Here is a 16,840-nt window from a genome sequence, read left to right as displayed (position 1 = left end):
AATTGTTGAGCTCGTGCAAAATGATCAGTTTGTTGTTAAACTCCAGATCGCTGAATGGAGAAGCTTCCGAAAGACCTTTGAGATGATATCAAGTGTCCATTTGACCTTGGCCTATAAATAGAAACTTGAATTTCTCATTAAAGGACTTTTTAGACACTTTTGATTTTAGAATTTTCTATATTCTCTCTTTTAATAGAATTCTCTATTTTCCTTCATTTTCTTTCATTTTCTCATTAGCCAAACATGCTTTGTGAGACCAAATCTCCAAGCATGAGTGGCTAAATCTCATTTTTCTCAGAGGAAGGAGGATCTAGAGGCAAGATCTATGGTGAATTAGATTAAATGAGCTTGAATTGCAAAAGTAATTTGATCCAATTGATTGATTACTTGAATTTTGGGGATTTTTCTCTTCAAATTCTCTTGAATGACTGTTAGATTGCAAACTATGTAGACTTCTTAAATTCTTAAAATTAGATTTAATGAAATTGAATAGTTGCATTGTATGAATCATTGGAAGATGATTTAAGATGAATTGAATATATAGTTTAAATTGATCTCTTGGATTAAATAACCTAATTTGAAGAGAAATTAGATCTAAACCTAAAGCTAAATCGAAAATCGGTTTAGATGAGAATTTAGATTTTCAATCTAACTTGATGTAAAATAGATCTCAACATCTATTCACCATAGAAATTGTTTTCTAAAAAACCCTAACTCCGCGAATTTCATTTCCTATTAATTTTTTCCTATTTTACATTTCATTGTTCTTCTTAATTAGAAACCATTGTTATTTTGATTTTTCACCATGAATTGTCAAATCAATTTCACTTGATCACAATCAATTTTTTTCCTCCCATTCAAACCTTAATTACCGAAAATAATCCATCCTAGTGGACAACACCTAAAAACCACTGTACTACAGTAGTTTGTACTAAAACCATTTTTGATCAGGTACAAGCTACTCTAGAATTGTGAATTAGGTTATAAATTGTGTTTTGATGCGATGTTTCCATGTTTAGTTCTTATGCAAGGGGCTTCAAACTCCCTTTGCATTGTTGTCATCCATAAAGATGAATCTGAACTATTTATGGCCTCCTGATAATTTGAAGGCTCTCCACCTTCTATAAAAAGACAGTATGCAACATCATTTATCATAACAAACTCTGAGTGTCAAGAAGGTTTTCTTCTTTCTTAGATTGACCATCACACTTCAGATATCTCAGACTCAACTAGTACTTGTTCATTATGCTTTAAAACTACTTCAAAAGATTCCGGTTGTTCTTGTTCTGACTATTTGTTTCCAATGAAATTTATACCATCTGCCTTTTTCATCAATGTGTCATCTCCTTATTCACTTTATAGCATGTCTTCTACAAAGATGACATCTCTGCTGATGATAACCTTATGGGCAGTGGGATCCCACGGGCAATACCCCTTTACTCCATCAGCATACCCCAAGAATATGCATTTTCTGGATTTTTAGATCCAGTTTTGTCATTTCTTAGTCATTATACATCACATAAGCAAGACACCCACATATGTGCAAGGAGGAATAGCTCGTTGGCTTACTAGTCCACATTTCCATAGGTGTCTTCATCTCAATTGTTGTTGATGGAGACCTATTAATTATATAGCCAACAATTTGGCTGCTTTAGCCCAATATGTTTTAGGTAGTCCTACAGTCTTCAACATAACTCTCATTCTTTTTGTGAGAGTTCTATTTGTCCACTCTACTACGCCATTTTGTTGTGGAGTATAAGCAACAATTTTTTGTTGATGCATGTCTTCTTAACTACAAAATGCATCAAACTCCTGGCTACAGAATTCCCTTCCATTGTCTGTCCTTAAACATTTAATATTCTTTCCTATTTCAAGCTTCCTCTGTGCTTTAAAGGCTTTGAATACTGGAAAATATCCTACTTTCTCTTGATGGGGTACACCCAACATCTTCTAGAATAATCATCTATAAACAACACCAACTAGTTTGCACCCCCAGGAGATGTGATAGGTGATTCCCAAACATCATAGTGAACCAAGTCTAGAATGCCCCTACTTCTTGCAATAGATCTATTGAATCTTAATTTATGTTGCTTACTGATAACACAGTGTTCACAAAATGGTAGATTTACAGTTTTGAGTCCAAGAAGCAACTTTTGATCAGAGAGAATTTTCAATCCCTTTTCTAACATGTAACCAAGTTTGTGACGTCAACTTATTGTTAATTCTTCTCTAGAGTTTGCAACAGAAGTCTCTAGAGTTTGTGACGTCACCTCTTATAGGACAAGGAAGCTCCCACCTTTTTATCCTTTTCCGATATGGGATGAATTCAACCTTAACATATGTGTGTGCGAGCACACGTGCACACACATCGTCTTTCCAACATCAAAACAAAATACTTATTGTATCAAATAAAAGAGTAATGTGTTGGGAAACCCCGGATTACTATGTTCCTAAGCCTTGGATCATTAGGGTGCATACAATTCTATCCTAGGTTTCTCTAGATCTAAGCATAGCAGAAAACATGGCATTTAAAACCAAAAACATATCAAAAATTCAAAGAAAAGCGTCATACCTATGATCTAGATCTTCTCAAATCAATTCTTATCGGTGTAAAAAGCTCCAAATTTGAAGATCTTGTAAACCCATAATCATCCACCTAATGACTACTCCTCGAGTCTTGGCATAAAGATGGTGGAGATCTCTGGGTTGGAGGCTAAGGGTTCTCTCTATGGACTGAAGAGAGAAATCGAAAGACTACAAACCCTAACCCCTAAAAGGGTATTTATAGGCTTCTTATTGGGCTTAAGTGACTTAAGTCCATCATAGGCTTAAGTCACTTAATCTAGTCTAAAAAGGTGGCTAATTGATTCATTAACCCAATAGGGCTCCAATTAATTAATTAGCTAATCCAAATATACTATTCACTTACCCCTATGTAACCTTGTGTAATTACCAAAACGCTCTTTGTGCACACAAGTGAACTAAAAACTCATCCAACCCTCATAAACCATGTCATCAAGGAATATAAAGTCGAGCAGGACCATTGGGACCCATAAGATAATACTAGCTCCCTCAAAATTCAATTTTGAAGTTGACTCAACATCTCACTACAAAGAGTTAACTGCATTCTAGTACCCCTATATATATTACAACGAGACACCAAGTGTTCGGGTCCGTAATCTGTTGTTCACTATATACAATCTCCCTATGAACTAGTCATCCATAATCTAACAAGGTGAAGATCAAATGACATACCCTAACTTACTATAAGCATATGTCAAATTCTACTAAAGGAATTACTGTGAGCCTATAAATTTCATGATCACACATCCTTAGGTTCACCCAAGGGGACATACTATTTCAAAGTCCATAAAATATCATGACACCTCTATTGAAAATACCTATTGTTATCGGCTTCCATCAATAGCGACCTATTCCATAGGGGATATATGATGACTTTAGGATCTCACCCGTAGGTCAAAGCCACTACTAATTTTTGCACAAGTTCAATATTCTTTCAAGGTTGAAAGACAATACAATGTAACAACTTGGTAAAGTCATAACTATCCGATAGCCTTGTGTCATAACTCACCGTAGGTCCTATTCAATATGTAACCATACACACTAATGCACTCACTATAGGAACCCCATCTCGATGACCAAGACCAATTATCCCACCAATTAGAAGGTGATGCATTATAGCCTTAAATGGATTGCCTATGTCCACAAACCAATTGTGAACAAATCATCTAGTTACAAGAAATCGATGACTTGGATCTTTCATGCGACTCCTAATACACCCAAGTCATATATAATATAAGAGATGTTAAGACAGAATGCTCATAGAGTATAATACATGAAATAAGGATAAATAAAAGTGAATCTGGAATATCATCAAACAAATAATGAATTCCAAATTTGTTACATCATGTCATACTTTTGAGGGCTCTATCTAAACATAATGTTCTTCAACATCCCTCCAAACCTAGGAACATTTTGACCAAGTCTATTACATGATTGTTAACTTTCAACATTGTAGTAGTGTTCCACATTTTGACACCATTAAGGGTGGCTAAACCATACCAAATGCATTGACAAGGTGACTCTCGTAAAAAATTCCAACTTTCCTTCTAGAAAATGGCCTTATGTATATGGAAACCATTCATAGTCAAAGCATGGTTTTAAAAACTAGTTCGATTAGCTCATTTGCGCCGTTCATTGATTGGACCGACTTCAAACCATTCAGACTAACGGTTCAACCATTGAACTAGACAGACTAGCCAATTCTATGAGAATCGGTTATTCTGCACTTGGCCCAAAATGGCATTTGGGCTTGCTTCACTCAACTCAATTTTGTTTACTTCCCATGGCCACCCACCCAAACTAGCCTATCATTTTTCAAACAAAGGTCACAAGCCTTATACAAGGCTTATCAAGCTTTCACACTTCTAATGTGTGATGCCTAATAAGATGTGAAAAAGGGATTTTGTGCTAGGAAGAGACTCAAACCACAAACCTAAAATGCTAATGATCCACTATGCTATGAAATCATTTTGTCAAATTTTTTTTATAAAATATTATATGTATGCTTATTGACTTTTTCAAACTTTCAAATTTTAAAACATTTAAATAAGAATAATCACATAAAATATGAAAATAATATAATTTTTTTTTTGATAAGCAAACGATATATATATAAAAAGGCAAAAAGCCTCAAGGCAAACAGGAAGTATACGATGCTACCAACCCTCAAACAAAAGACAACACGACCCAAACGCTATTTGGAGGCTAACCACTCCAAGAAACCTATTAGGGATTTCGACTCCATATCAATGTACACTTTAGCCCATCCCCAAATAATGTATACAAGCGAAGTTTTTAATTTCTGATAAGCCAACACACCCTCCTTAAAAGCTAGTCTGTTCCTCTCCTTCCATATAGTCCAGAAAATGAATAACGGGATGGACTTCCACACTTTTTTCCTTTTTCTCCCCACAAAAGAGCCTTTCCAACTACTAAGAACCTCCTTTACAGAATTTGGAAAGACCCACTGTACACCACACAACGCAAGAATGATGTTCCACAACCCTTTTGCCACTATACAATGTATTAATATATGATTGATCGTTTCCTCTTCGCACCCACACAAAAAACACCGATTAGGTAAATGCCACCCTCTTCTCTGCAGCCTATCCAAAGTGAGGACCTTCCCCCAAGTAGCTTCCCAAGCAAAAAAGGCAATTTTGGTTGGGACTTTGTCCACCCAAACATTGCTATAAGGAAAATCCAGCCCTTGAGAATTTACCAACACATTATACGCTTTCTTGACTTTAAACAGCCCGTCCTCACCTTTCTTCCAAAAAACCGAATCGTCTTCCAAATTTACACTATAATCCCTCAGCTCAACTAAGAGATTGCCCACCAAGCCCAACTCCCAATCATTCAAATCCCTTAACAGCCTTAAATTCCACCCTCCTTGACCCACATTCTGGTCCCAACATTCCTCCACTGTGACATTCCTATGGACAGCCATGGAGAAAAGGTTCGGGAAGCCTTGGGACAGCACATTGTTACCGCACCAAAGGTCAGTCCAAAACCTTATTCTATTGCCTTTTCCCACCTTGAACCCCATATTTTCCCAACACCAAGTGGACTCCTTCAGAATCTCCTTCCAAACTCCAACACCAAACGCCCCATTTGCCTTCCTTGTCCTCCACCCAAGCTCCTCTTTCCCATACTTAGCCTCAAGCACTTTTTTCCAAAGCTCCTCCTTAGCACGCGCAAATCTCCAAATCCATTTGCCTAGGAGAGCTTTGTTCAAGAGAGTAATTTTCCTTAGACCCAGCCCTCCCTTTTCTTTATCCGCGCACACCACCTCCCATCTGACAAGGTGAACCTTGTTCCCCCCATTGGCTCCACCCCACAAAAAGTCTCTTTGAAGCTTTTCAATCCTTCTTGCCACTGACTTAGACATACGGAAAACCGACATTTGATACAAGGGGATGCTGGACAGCGTACTCTTTATAAGAGTAATTCTCCCTCCTTTGGATAAATATTGACGTTTCCAAAGGGCAAGCCTTCTCCTCATTCTCTCCTCCACCCCATCCCAAACGGAAGAGGCCCTATTTGGCGCCCCAAGGGGCAGCCCCAAATAAACAGTAGGCAGCTGCCCCACCCTGCACCCAATTTCAACCGCCATTTCCAACACCCCTTCCACCTCCCTTACCGGAATTACCATACTTTTGTCCAAGTTAATCTTTAAACCTGAAGCTGCTTCAAACCTGAAGTTAATCTTTGAAGAACCCTACTGTATTGGTCTAGCCAACTAGGAGTCGCTAGAAATCTGTCCAGCCTGGCCTGCGATTGATTATTGAGCCCCCCACTCCAAGTGAAGGAACCCCCTTGCAATGGAATATCAACTAGCCCTAATTCGTCTATGATCTGGGCAAACCTCCTCATAGTTGAAGTAATTCTCCCAGTTCTATTTCTTTCAGCATGGTACAACGTTGTGTTGAAATCTCCTCCTAAACACCACAGCTCCTCCCACAAACCCCTGATTGCCCCAAGTTCCTCCCATAAGCACTCCCTATCTTCTCTGGAGAAAGGCCCATAAACCCCCGTGAAGACCCAGATTGCACCATCACCCTCATTCCTGAATCTACAGGAAATGGAAAACTGGCCCTCTTCCACCCCCAACAACTCCAAAGACCTTTTATCCCAACAAATCATGACACCTCCTGCTGTCCCCTTGGCATTCAAAACCTTCCAATCAAGAAATCTCCCCGACCCTAAGCTCCTCGCCATCTCTTCAGACATCACTTGCACCTTCGTCTCTTGAATACAGAACAAGTCCACCTTTTGATTCCTGATAACTGACTTAATAATTTTCCTCTTGGGCCTATCATTCACACCCCTCACATTCCAACTCAAAATTCCTAAATTCATTGGGCACTTACTTTCTGGTTCCCTCTACCCTGCATAGGGCCTTTCTTCTTAGAATCCCCCTCATAGTTAACAGAGCACTCCAGTCTCTTAAGCTCCCTTTCAAACCTTGAGACCTCCAACAGGCCTTTACCTACAATCTTTTCCTTTCTTTTTCTGATTTTGCCCAAGAAGCTTAGAATTTCCTTCTCCAAGCCTTCCATAGAAAAACCTAAGAAATGACTGAATTTAATCAGACTACTCTCCTCCCAATTCAGCTGATCTTCCTTACTACCCTCTTGGAACTCCGTCTGGTCTGCACTCCACCCCGAGCTCCTTCCCAGAGGATCGACACTGTTGATCTCAACCAAGTCCCAACAGCCATCCCTTCTCTCTATTTGTTCTTCTGCATTTGGTTTTCGTGACCCGCTTCCAATCAATACCCCCTCCCTTCGCACCCCAGAATGGTCGTAACCCTCCCTCTCCGGAGACCGACCAAAACAAAAGATATTAGAGGAAGAAGCCCCTTGTGCCCTGAGACCCCCCAAATTTACATCTAAGCCATACCTTGTAGCTTCTTCCTCCAACATCCTTTCTGCTCCCTGATATGTTAGGGTCGTCTACTGTCTTCTCCCCATTTCTTCTTCTCTGCATCTGATGAATTCATGCTCCATAATGGCATCTTTATTATTACCGTTGAGGCCAGAGGAGTAAGTTTTTAAAAGGGGCCCGTTGTCCAATAAATGGGCCTGTGTTAAGGTGGCTTTCCCCTTCTGAAGGTGGCCCAGCCCAACGTCTGCAGCCCACCCCAAGCTTCTAATTTGCCGCGGCCCAATCTGATCCCCCTTTGGGTTTTCAAATCCTGACTTTAATGAGGGCCCAACAGCCCAATCCAACATCTGGCCTGGACCCGCAGACCCAACAAGCGAATCAAGCCCCCGCAGCAAGCCCACTTGCGACAGAAGGTCCATTGCTGCTGAGCCCTCATCCTGCGTCAGACGACCCGTCCCGTCCTCTGATTGGCGCTGCGCCTCGAACCTCGCACCCACCATCTCCTCCACTCTCGACCCGGCGCGTGGAGCTTCATCACCACTAACCTCCCCTCTTGGACGATTGCTCAGGCCTCGCTTCCATTCCTCGTCCTGCCTTAACACCGGCAACGCCTCCCACCATAGGGATAGGGAGTAAGACATCTCTTCAATCCCTATCACCAGCGACCTAGGGATGTTCACGCCGTCCGATCTGATCAGAATCCTTGCCCACTGTAAATCCTCCATGCTCTCCGTCTTTGGGTCAACATCTAAGAACCCGCCGCAAGCGTCTCCCACCCTTCTCAACACCGATGGGACCCATAGCAAAGCTGGAAGCCCCAATATCCTCACCCACACTTCCCTTCTTACCTCTCCCTCTTCCATACACCTCGATCTTGGATTCCACCGCTCTAAACCCACTTAAACACCTCCCACCACCTTATTACCAGAAAGGTGAACCCTTCTTGCTTCTTCCACGAACTCAAATTCCAGAAGAGCTCGTCCTTTACCCATGCTCGCAATCCCCATTTTGCCTTTCAATCCCCATGCCTTTGCCATTTTCCAACCCAAATTTTCCAGGTCTTCCCCTTTTTCGTTGCTAAGGTTCTAGCTTCCAATCAAGCAATGCTCCAGCCTGCTAAAGTTTCTGCTTAACTCCTCCCGTCCCACCTCCACTCGAATGATATTGGATTCCTTGTCCCCCCAACCCTTCACCGTGTCCGCAAACGACCTTCCCTTCACCATTTCCTAACGCGGCCTTCCCAAAGCCCTCACTTCTTCCTGTTGTACCTTTTTGCCAACAGTGATATCCATCTGGCGCAGCGCTTCCACCATCGCCGTCCAACCCCCCTTATCCCCTTTGCCCTTCGGGATACAAATACTGTATCTCTTCAACTCCACATCGACAACCCCTAACCGCAGGAAGCAACCCGCCCTGTTAGATACTCGCACCATGGAGAAGCTTCGCCCCTTCTCCTTCCATCTCTTCTCCCAGCTTCCAACCCTCATGTCCTCGATGCACTGTTGAAGGCCTTCCATGAAAAGCCCTACGCTGTTCAAGCCCATTCGCACCCAAGACGATACCCCTTTCTTACTTTTCCGTTATGGTTAGGGTTGTTCCTCCCCTTTCCACCATTTCCAACTCAAACGTCTTAGATTCCACCCCGAAGCTGCTTGTCTTCCTTTTCCTCCTGTTCTCCGCGCGTCGCACATTCCCATCGCTGTCGATCTCTCTCGCTCTCATTCTCTCTCGTTCTCTCTCTCTCGCTCTCAGACATATCAATTCGTGAATCATTTCCATGAAAATAATATAATTTAAAATTATAAAATAATAAAACATATAATGTTTGACACAAATAAAATTAAATATTATAATATTCCTTCTATCTTAAATATATCTTCATATTTAAATATTATATATGTTTATTTAATCAAATAAAAAAAATATTAATATATTTATATTTATCCTTATTATTATTTTTTGACAATATCAAATATAAAAAATAAAATATTAAAGTTTTTTTTAATTATATATATTCCTAATTTTTTATAATTATTTTAAATTTTATATGAATATATAAAGTTTGACTGCGGTTTAACCACCGATCCAACCATTAAACTGTAATTGACAATTTTTCCGATTCAATGACTGGTCCGGTTTTGAAAACATTGGATAATAGGCAAAAAATGCATACCAACCCAATATGAGCTATAGCCTTAACACTCCACTTACAAGCAGCTTTCTTTAGGTTTGCAAGTGGACCTAATAATTAGAGAAATATAAACATACAACAAGATTCAAACTCATGACCTTCTAAAACCAAGACTAGTACTATGTTAAAGCTATCCATTTAACCTACAGGCTTAAGTTGTTAGGTAGCATACAAACAAAGACATCTTTCCAATGGGAATGATAGTCCTCAAACTCAATATCTATGTTAACATAGATCCAGAATTGTTCGTGGCATTAAAATTTTATAAAAATATCTTAAAGGACACTAGAATATCGTTGGTGGCAACTCTAAGAATTCCTCAAGGATAACAAACAGGCTTCATACCCCAACTCTCATGGATTTTTATAAGGATATGTTGATTGTTTCATGTTTCTTTACCACCATCCTCTTTATGGCTGCCATTTTTATCATCAATGATACCGTTCACAACAATTAACATGTATGTAAAATGAAATATACAATATAAGGAAGAAAATATATTTCCCTGCAACGTCTTTTTTGTTCCCTAACTTATAATCATAATCATGTTAATTACAAAGTTATTTTGTAACACAATCCTCTTCTTTTTATGTGTTGAAGTAAGCAATAAAAGTTAAGTGTAGAAGTAAGTAGGAAACGCATCAAAGTGAGCATGTACTCAATGACAAAATTTACTTTTAGGGACCAATAGGCAAGTCCTACAAAATAACTAAATGGCTCTCTCTAGTTTATTAAAAATATTCAACCTATAAATTTCAAATTTATGCTTTCAATTAAATGTACAAAAAAAAATTTGAATGAGGAAAAACTTACAGTAATTGAAATACCACCAAGACCTCGATGGTTACTAACAACAATATTCCATCCACGTTTTACCATATTTAAGGCAAAATGCTTGATATACTGCAAAACACATTAGCAAATTTAAATAATTAGGATACTTTAATCGCCATAGAGAAGAAAATATCTTGAATATAAATAAGCAGGGTAAGATGAGAGTTTGTCAATGGAAAAGGCACTAGGAAGAAGAAAAAACTGGAAACTACTCATTGTCAAAGGGGAGAACTTACGTCCCTTCTCCCTTTTAGTCATTTGTAAGTTGGTTTTTGCTACTTTCTACCATTTGAGGATGTTTACATATGGAGTTGGAAATTATTATTGTAGATTCTCATTTCATTACTTTTTCACCCTTTTTTTTAAAGCTATGGAAAGAGGGAGAGTTTTTGGTCACCAACAATAGCAAAAGGGGAATTTTAGTGCAACAAACCATCAAAGCCAGATTATACCAAAACCTATTTTAATCAGAGTATATTTCAAATTAATCCTAACTAACATGATCTCTCTTGGAAAGTCCAACTTAAGGACTATCAATTCCTCATAGAAAGGAATTTCTTGTCCAAAATCTTGTCCGTAACTGAAAACACATTAAAAATTTATTTATGCTTTATCAAAACTCCTTGGGGAGGAGAAAGTCTCTTGGCGTGTGGTCATTGAGCAAGGACCTTCATGATGATCTTTTACAAGCTAATCATCCAACATGTGAATCTAAACTACTTGATGCAATCACATCAATGTTTCTCAAGGACTAGACCTAAGAAGGTGGAAATGGCATTGGAATGGATAATTGCACCAAAGTAGAAATTCTCAAGGAGTGTCTTAAGTCATATCTAAAAATCTCCAAGTAGTCTTGATATAATGTCACTAAAAACTTCCAGACAAAGTGCCTTTTTCTATCCATTCAAAAAATAGCTTCCCCAATGTCCTCCAACTCAAAGTGTATCATCAAACCATGAGTCCCTCCCTCTCAAACGAGGAACCAATCCAAACATTCATGCCTAAACCTCTTGTATTGTCTTCTCTTATAAAGGTTTGAGGAAGATCTCTCTTGCAATTAAGTCATGGTTATCAAGGATCAAATTGTCTTCTAACTAAATAGATTATATAAAAGTTTTCCTTCTTCCCCTTGTTGCCACCTTATATTTTAAAATTATAAATCCCTTTTTTGATCCATTTCCCCTAAGATGTTTTCCACCAACTTAGGTCTTTTTCAAGCATTACTTCCTCAAGCTCATATTTCCTAGGCACTCTTTAAATCTTGAGGCACTCCAACATCTAGCCCAACCCTTGAAGAGCATCAATCCTACTTCCTCTCCCTAAGGTGCATAAAAATATGTTTCTTTTGAACTTTTTGTTTGAATGGTAAAATAATTCAAGCTTTTGTGTAAATCTACAACCCTCCAAAACCTAATACATAATACATGTCCCACCAACTTTTGATACTTCACCCAACTCCATGTGGAAAAACCAAATATTTTCAAGGTGGAAAGTATAGGTCCTACATAATGTATTGGAATCCACAAGCAAGGGACAATGATCTGAGATAGGCATAGGTATTGCATCTTGGATAATACTAGGAATATAATGTCCCATTCATTAGAAAACAAAAATCAATGTCGCCCTTCCCAAAAAGGGTTGTCTTTTAAAAGAGACCAAATTAAGGAAACATTCCTAAGGGAAGAGTCAATCACAACACAATCCCTAAAAGAGTTGTTAAGTCCCTCGTGCTATGAAGCATTCTAGACCCCTCATATTTTTTGTCAAAACTTAAAATAAAAATACAATACAGATAAACCAAATGTAGAATTACATAGCTCTTCCTAGAAATACCCTCTAAGGCATGGTTTATTAAGAACATAGATGAAAATAATATAAAAAGTTCTTCAAATCACCTTTTTAAAAAATAGGTCACAAGAAGGGCCCGAAAAGTTAGATCTCTTCCATTTGGAGAGTGAGGATCCTATATAAAAAGAATAACATAAGTTCCACAAGAAGGAAGGAAATTCCACTGCTCATGTCTAGATTCCTAAATATATACAATCACTTTCCTATTAATCTGCTCCACTTTGGTTTCTTGAAACACAATAACCTCCATGGCTTTGGACAAAACTTCTTAAGTAAACTTCTCATCCTAGAACCCAGCCCTCAAAAGTTCTAACTGATAATCTTCATTAAGAAACTAACCTAAAAGAGCTATATCATACCTTTCTATATAGAGTTTAGACAACTTGAATTTTTTCCTGTAAAAAAGTAACAAAACCAAAAGATTTTTTATCTAGAGCTTTCCGAGTAGATTGGAAATGGACCTTAACCTAAGGCTCATGCAAGCCATCAGGAGCCTAACACTCATTTCTCTGTGGACCAGTTCATCTCCTTCTTAACCCCATGGCCAAGTGAAGAGGATGCATGAAAATCAATGATGATTTCTCTAGGTTAGAGCCTAGCACCAGTCAAGTAGTCATGGAGGAGACTCAAGGATCTGGACTTCTTTTGGCACTAGTATATAAAGCACTTGATTGGTTCACATCACAGCTAGAGGGGAAGCCAGAACAGGTAAAACTGTATTACCACTGCTATTAGGAAGATAAAAAGGCAACTGTCCTTCAAGAAAAAAAGGAGAGAAAAAAGGGTGTCATTGACAGCAGTCAATCAAAAATACTTAGGAGAGATACAATTCTCCACCAACACCCCTGAATTGGTAGGTTAATCCACCTGACCAGTCAAAATAAACTCAACAACCTTCAAATTCCCCTGATAAAAAACAAAAAAGAAGGGTTAGAAGTGTGCTTAGAAGAAGGGCATAACTGGATATCACATCCCTTTAGAAAGCTCATCTCTGTCCTCAGCATGTCTGATAAGATTTGCTTGTTCCACCCCATACCTTCTGTGAAGACCAAAGTTTTTAAAGGCGAAAGCGTAAGGCGAGGCGTTTTTGTGTTCGTGAGGCGAGGCGTAAGCCTCGAGGCGTTGAGGCGTAAGCTTTTTGAGCCTTACTATATATAATTAATTAATATTTTAAAATATATAAAATAAAATAGCATAAATAAAAACATGAAAACAATTCATTAGAATCATAAAAAAAAACATACTAGTTCCCTACTTTCACAAAAAACCATAACAAATTCATAAAATAGATTATAGATTCAACTATACTAATAGTTTCAAACTTTAACAAAAAGCCAAAACTAAGTCATGAAATAGAAAATAGAGTCAACCATAATAATAGTTCTAAACTTTTACAAAAAATCCATAACTAAGTCATGAAATAACAACTAGAGTAAATTGTTTCAACTTAAATCCTCCTCTCCAAGGTCATCATCATCCTCATCCAATGTATCAATAGTAGGAAAATGTCCACTATCATGTATCCCCATTTCATCTAAATCTTCATCTTCATCAATTGGTGTCAAATTCAATTCCTTCTCTTTGCCTTTGCCTCCACTTGTACCTAACATAAAGTATTAATTATGTGTAAATATTAAAAGTTTTTTTATTAAATTTAATCAAATTTATGATTTCAATTTTTGGGTACTTACTTGGTACTTCATTATGTTTCCTTTTGTAGGAATGTGAAGAAACCATATGATCCGATGATGCTTGCGTCTCTTGGGAGTTGGATGACACAACTCTAATGGCATCAACATTGAATAATTCATTATCTTGAAGCCAACAAAGATCAAGGGGGAGGAGGGGATCTTCTTTCTCCGCAATCCATTCATCATCAGAATCAATCTCCTCTACCAAGATTGGATCAACATTTTGTTTCCTTTGTAGACTTCGCTCTCTCAATCTAGTGTTGTACCTTACATACACTAGAGCATTCAACCTTTGATGTTCAAGTCTATTTCTTTTTTTTGTATGGATCTACAAATAATAAAAGAAACAATTTTATGTGTTAAAATGAAATAAAGTTCTCTAACATTGAAATAGAAATATATGTATAAAAATTTGCAAAAATAGAAGTATTACCGATTCAAATGTGCTCCAATTTCTTTCACATCCCGAAGCACTACAAGTAAGGCTAAGGACTCGAATAGCAAACTTTTGCAAATCCGGTGTTGAACCCCCAAAACGCATCCACCAACTTGTAGGACTTCTTAATGTTCGAGAATCAATTGCAATACGACTCCCAAATTCACCCATTGCTTGGTCATATGAGTCCAACTGAATGTCAGCTTTTAAACGTTCTTGATAATCCAACATCCTATCCATGCATTCAAATAATCCCTTCCTCACCTCATCAACATTAGAGAACTTATCTCCATACCGCAATTGAGGATTAAGATAATAGCCTGCTGCATGTAAAGGTCGATGAAGTTGCGGAGTCCATCTTGCATCAATTTTTCTCCAAATTGGGCCATATTTTCTCTCCATGCCCCCACAATTAAATGCAATCTTCTCCTTAGCTGAATCCATCAACTCATAAATATAACCCATGGCTGGTCTTTCCTCTGAATCAACCTCTCTCAAGACACTAACTAATGGAACAGTGGTCTTTATGCAAAAAGCAACATGAGGCCAAAAATTTGGATCAAACAACACTGTACTTCGAGTTTTCACACCTTCTACCTTTTTAGCCCATGTGCTTGAACACCATTTTTCTGAGGAGAACATTGCTATAAGAGCTTGCTTTTGCTTATAAATACTTTGGAGAGTAAGAAATGCAGTAGCAAACCGTGTAATTGCTGGACGAATAAGTTCATGATTTTTTGTAAATGTTCTCATCAAGCTAAGAACCCAAGTATGCCCATATATAAACTTCACAACTTGCCTAGCTCGAGAAAGTGTAGTAGCATGAACATTTAGCTTTCCAATATCCTCCAACATCAAATCAATGCAATGAGCAGCACAAGGAGTCCACCACAATCTACTCCTTTTTTCCATAAGCCTCATTCCAGCATTCACATAATTAGAGGCATTATCAGTGATGACTTGCACAACATTCTCCTCTCCAATTTCTTCAACCACCTCATCAAGATATTTGAACATCAATTCCCCATTTTTTATTGTATCAGAAGCATCAATTGATTTCATAAACCAAGTGCCAGCAGGACTATTCACCAAAAAATTGATAAGACACCTACTTTTTCCATCTGTCCAACCATCTGACATAATTGAACATCCATATTGTTTCCAAGCTTTTTTGTGATCTTCCATAATGATACTTAGGTCATTCACCTCTTCTTTAAGAATCCATGTCCTCAATTCGTGCATAGATGGAGGCTTAAACCCGAGCCCAAAGTTTGCAACAGCATCTATCATAGGAAACCAATAAGGATCATTCACAGTGTTGAATGGGAGACCTTTTGAATATATAAATCTACCAATTTTTCTACACACTTCCTTCCTTTCTTCTTGCTTCCACTTTGAATTCAAAGTACTTTGTCTAGGTTGTGAAGTGGTAAATTTATCCATGGGTCCCCTAGGAATAGGTTCCCCACTCCCACTTACACTCCCACTCCCACTCCCACTCCCTAATGTCCCTATTGTTTTAGACAAGGCACTCTCATGCATTGAAGTTGGACCCATACCAATTTCTTGGAGCAATTCATTTCTCTTTGTTTTTTGATCCTTAAAATTGGCCAATGCCTCTTTGCATTCCAATCTAGCATCTTCACTAACTTTGCTGCATGGTTTCATACCATGATGAGTTCCGGCTAAGTGATGTTTTAATCTATTCACCCCTCCCGTACATCTTTGATTGCAAAATTTACATCTTAAGTATTGCTCTCCAGAAACTTCAATGACATACTTCCACACAAAATCTTTTCTTGAATTTTTCGAATCGGAGGAACTCATTCTAAAAAAAAATCAACAATAATAATATTCAAATTTCCATATAACAATATAATTGACTAAAAAATAATAACAAAGCATAATTGAAATGAATTTAAAAATGAAATACAAAATTTAATTGGTTTAAATTAAAAAAAACCAATTTTTTTTAAAGGAATTTAAAAATGAAATACAAAATTTAATTGGTTTAAATTAAAAAAAAAACCAAATTTTTTTAAAGGAATTTAAAAATTATACACAGAAAATCGAGGTGAAAATTAAAATTAAACCACAAATAAAAAATTCAAAATTAACAAATAATTATCTTTATTAAAAAAAAAAAAAAAAAAAAAAAAAAAAAAAAAAGATGAAAAGCCTACTGTGAGAGAGAGAAAAATGTGGACTGCCGGAAGTGTGGACTGCCCGAACTGCCCGAAGAGAGAGAGAAAGGGGGGGTTTTAAAATTTAAATAGGAGATAGATATATATATATATAATTGATTTGATAAAATAAAGAAATAAAAAAAAAAAATTGGATGAAAACCCGAGATGAAGCCCGTGTGGA

General features: G+C 37.8%; 1 protein-coding gene across 3 annotated transcripts in view; it reads right to left on the bottom strand.

The window, feature by feature from the left end:
• Positions 1-16,840, bottom strand: part of LOC100247959 (embryogenesis-associated protein EMB8) — a 52,418-nt gene that overhangs the window by 20,511 nt on the left and 15,067 nt on the right. For 2 of the 3 annotated variants that reach the window (XM_010666699.3, XM_002266133.4), the window contains exon 5: positions 10,478-10,567. In XM_010666699.3, the coding sequence (XP_010665001.1) occupies positions 10,478-10,567 (90 nt within the window). Of the gene's footprint in view, positions 1-10,477; positions 10,568-13,623; positions 13,950-14,037; positions 14,366-14,470; positions 16,302-16,840 lie in introns of those variants that run through there. The other variant, XM_059734618.1, reaches the window with a different exon arrangement.

Source organism: Vitis vinifera, chromosome 18 (assembly GCF_030704535.1).
Source record: "Vitis vinifera cultivar Pinot Noir 40024 chromosome 18, ASM3070453v1".
NCBI lineage: Eukaryota > Viridiplantae > Streptophyta > Magnoliopsida > Vitales > Vitaceae > Vitis > Vitis vinifera.
Note: the sequence above shows the minus strand (reverse complement) of the source record. Positions and strands in the feature narration are given on the sequence as shown.